Source organism: Lycorma delicatula, chromosome 1 (genome assembly GCF_047948215.1).
Source record: "Lycorma delicatula isolate Av1 chromosome 1, ASM4794821v1, whole genome shotgun sequence".
Taxonomy (NCBI): Eukaryota; Metazoa; Arthropoda; class Insecta; order Hemiptera; family Fulgoridae; genus Lycorma; species Lycorma delicatula.
In genome coordinates, this window is record NC_134455.1 from 28,121,237 (window position 1) to 28,123,522 (window position 2,286).

Below are 2,286 nucleotides of genomic sequence, written 5' to 3' on the forward strand. Positions count from 1 at the left end.
TATTTGTGTGGTTTGTTTTGTTAAAACAAGTTTCTGTTCTAATTAATTTCATTATTGTTTATCATTTTGTAATTCAGAGTTTATTTGTCCGTTTTTATTATATACACCAGGGGTGGCCAACAAGTCGATCGCGAGGCCAATTTTGGTCGATCGTCGATCACTCACAATGTCTGGGGTGGAATTCCATGTACCACGGACATTGAAGCGATTTTAGAAGACAAAACTTTCTAGCAATAGTTTAATGCATTCTGGGAATTTGCCAAGGTCATAAATTCCTAGAATTTTGACAGCCTGACACTCTGATCGCCCATCCAGCACAATACATTTTGACTTATGTGTTACACTTGTCACCGGACGCAACGCGTGAACGCAACAGTTATGACTCGACTCATCGAAGAACACAGTCAGTTAGCTTGAATATTTGGTAGTGTCGTATAGTTGCTTCTTTTCTTTTGTATTAACAGTATTATTAATGAATATTATTTATCCTCAGTGACCATGTTGAGTTTCAATTTCTCTTCTGTTTAAAATGTAAGTACCTTTTCTTTGTTTTAAATTAAATTGCTTTTCTTACCTATCTATTTACTTGATAAGTGAGCATTCTCGGCAACAGATCTCTAAACTGCAGTCATTACACTGAGAGAAAAATAAGGGACAGTATTACAAATATATTAGGAATAACAATAATTCTGTTTAAATTAAGAAGTCAGTATTGTAAACTGTAATAAATATATTGTAACTTTAACATACTTCTTGTAAATTTGCATATATCTGCATTAGATTTTAATATACTTGTATGCTGTCCCCGATAGTAATATGCAGTATTGTTATTATTTCTCTCAATGTAACGGAGATAATTGCCGCAGTTCATGAGTTTTTCAATTTTCTAGGAAAATATTTAATTAAATATTTATTCTTTAAATTGTCATATTTCTTTGCATTCTAGTATACCCATGGACATGAGTAGTAAATCGAAAACTTATCACTTCAATGAAGAATGGAAACTCGATTACTATTTTACAATGGTGAATGATAAATGTTGTTGTTTAATATGCCTTACCTTTTTAGCCATTGGTAAAAAGGGTAATCTGGAGAGACATTTTTTAGCTTTACATAACAAGTATCAAACAGATTATCCACCAAATTCTGAACTGAGAAAACATAAAGTTAGGGATCTTAAAACTCAATTAACAAATCAACAAAGCGTTTTTAAAAAGCCAAGGTTGAAGTCACAAGCAGTAACTACTGCATCATTCAAAGTAAGCTATCTCTTAGAAAAAAAATGTAAGCCATTTTCCGACGGTGAATTTGTAAAGGAAATTTTTTTGGAAATGTCAGATTCACTTTTTAACGGTTTTAAGAACAAGAGTGAAATTGTTGCTGCAATTCAAGATCTACAATTGTCTCGAAACACAGTGATGCGACGAATTGAAAGGATGAGTGGGAATGTAAGAGAGCAGTTACATAATAATATTAATAGATGTTCTTGTTTTTCCCTTCAGTGTGATGAATCGACAGATAAGTGATACAGCATAATTACTTGTTTTCGTTCGTATGGTTTTTAAGGATTTTACATCTAAAGAAGAATTGTTGGGTATGATTTCTTTGAAGGAAAGAACTAGAGATGTAGACATATTCAAAGCCTTCAAAAACTTGCTCAATGATTTGAAAGTACCACTTTTTAAATTAGTCTCAATAACAACAGATGGTGCAGTTGCAATGATAGGTTGCAGAAATGGATTTATAGCCCTATGTCAAAATGAAGATGAATTCCCAGCCTTTTTGAGCTATCCCTGCATAATTCACCTGCAAGTGTTAGCTAGCAAGAGACTAAACACATAAGAGGTAATGGACATTGCATTTAAAATTGTTAATTCAATTTGAGGAAATTCTCTCAGTCTCTTCCAACTGCAGCTCGATGAAGGCCAATCTGAATTATTACTACATACCGATGTCAGATGGCTAAGCAGAGGTAAATTTCTGCAGCGATTTCGTGATTTATTGTCTGAAATTATAGATTTTCTTCACGAACAAGATGGAAACTGAGAAAATTTAAATGATGAAACTTGGCTTAGTGACTTAGCATTTCTTACCGATTTTACTTCAATGACTTAATAGTCATTTAAATTTAGAATTAAAAGGTAAAAATAAAAATTGATATGATCAGCTGCATAGACGCATATAAAACAAAATTTATTTTGCTAATAGAAGATCTGCAACAAAATGATCTGAATCATTTTCCAAGCATGACAGATAACCTACAAAAACATAAAAACATTAATTATA

General features: G+C 32.2%; 1 protein-coding gene across 1 annotated transcript; it reads left to right on the forward strand.

The window, feature by feature from the left end:
- The first annotated feature begins 1,022 nt into the window (after positions 1-1,022).
- LOC142317454 (zinc finger BED domain-containing protein 5-like) lies at positions 1,023-1,526 on the forward strand. The gene has a single exon (XM_075354020.1). The coding sequence runs from the start codon at positions 1,023-1,025 to the stop codon at positions 1,524-1,526; it is 504 nt and encodes a 167-aa protein (XP_075210135.1).
- Positions 1,527-2,286: the final 760 nt, after the last annotated feature.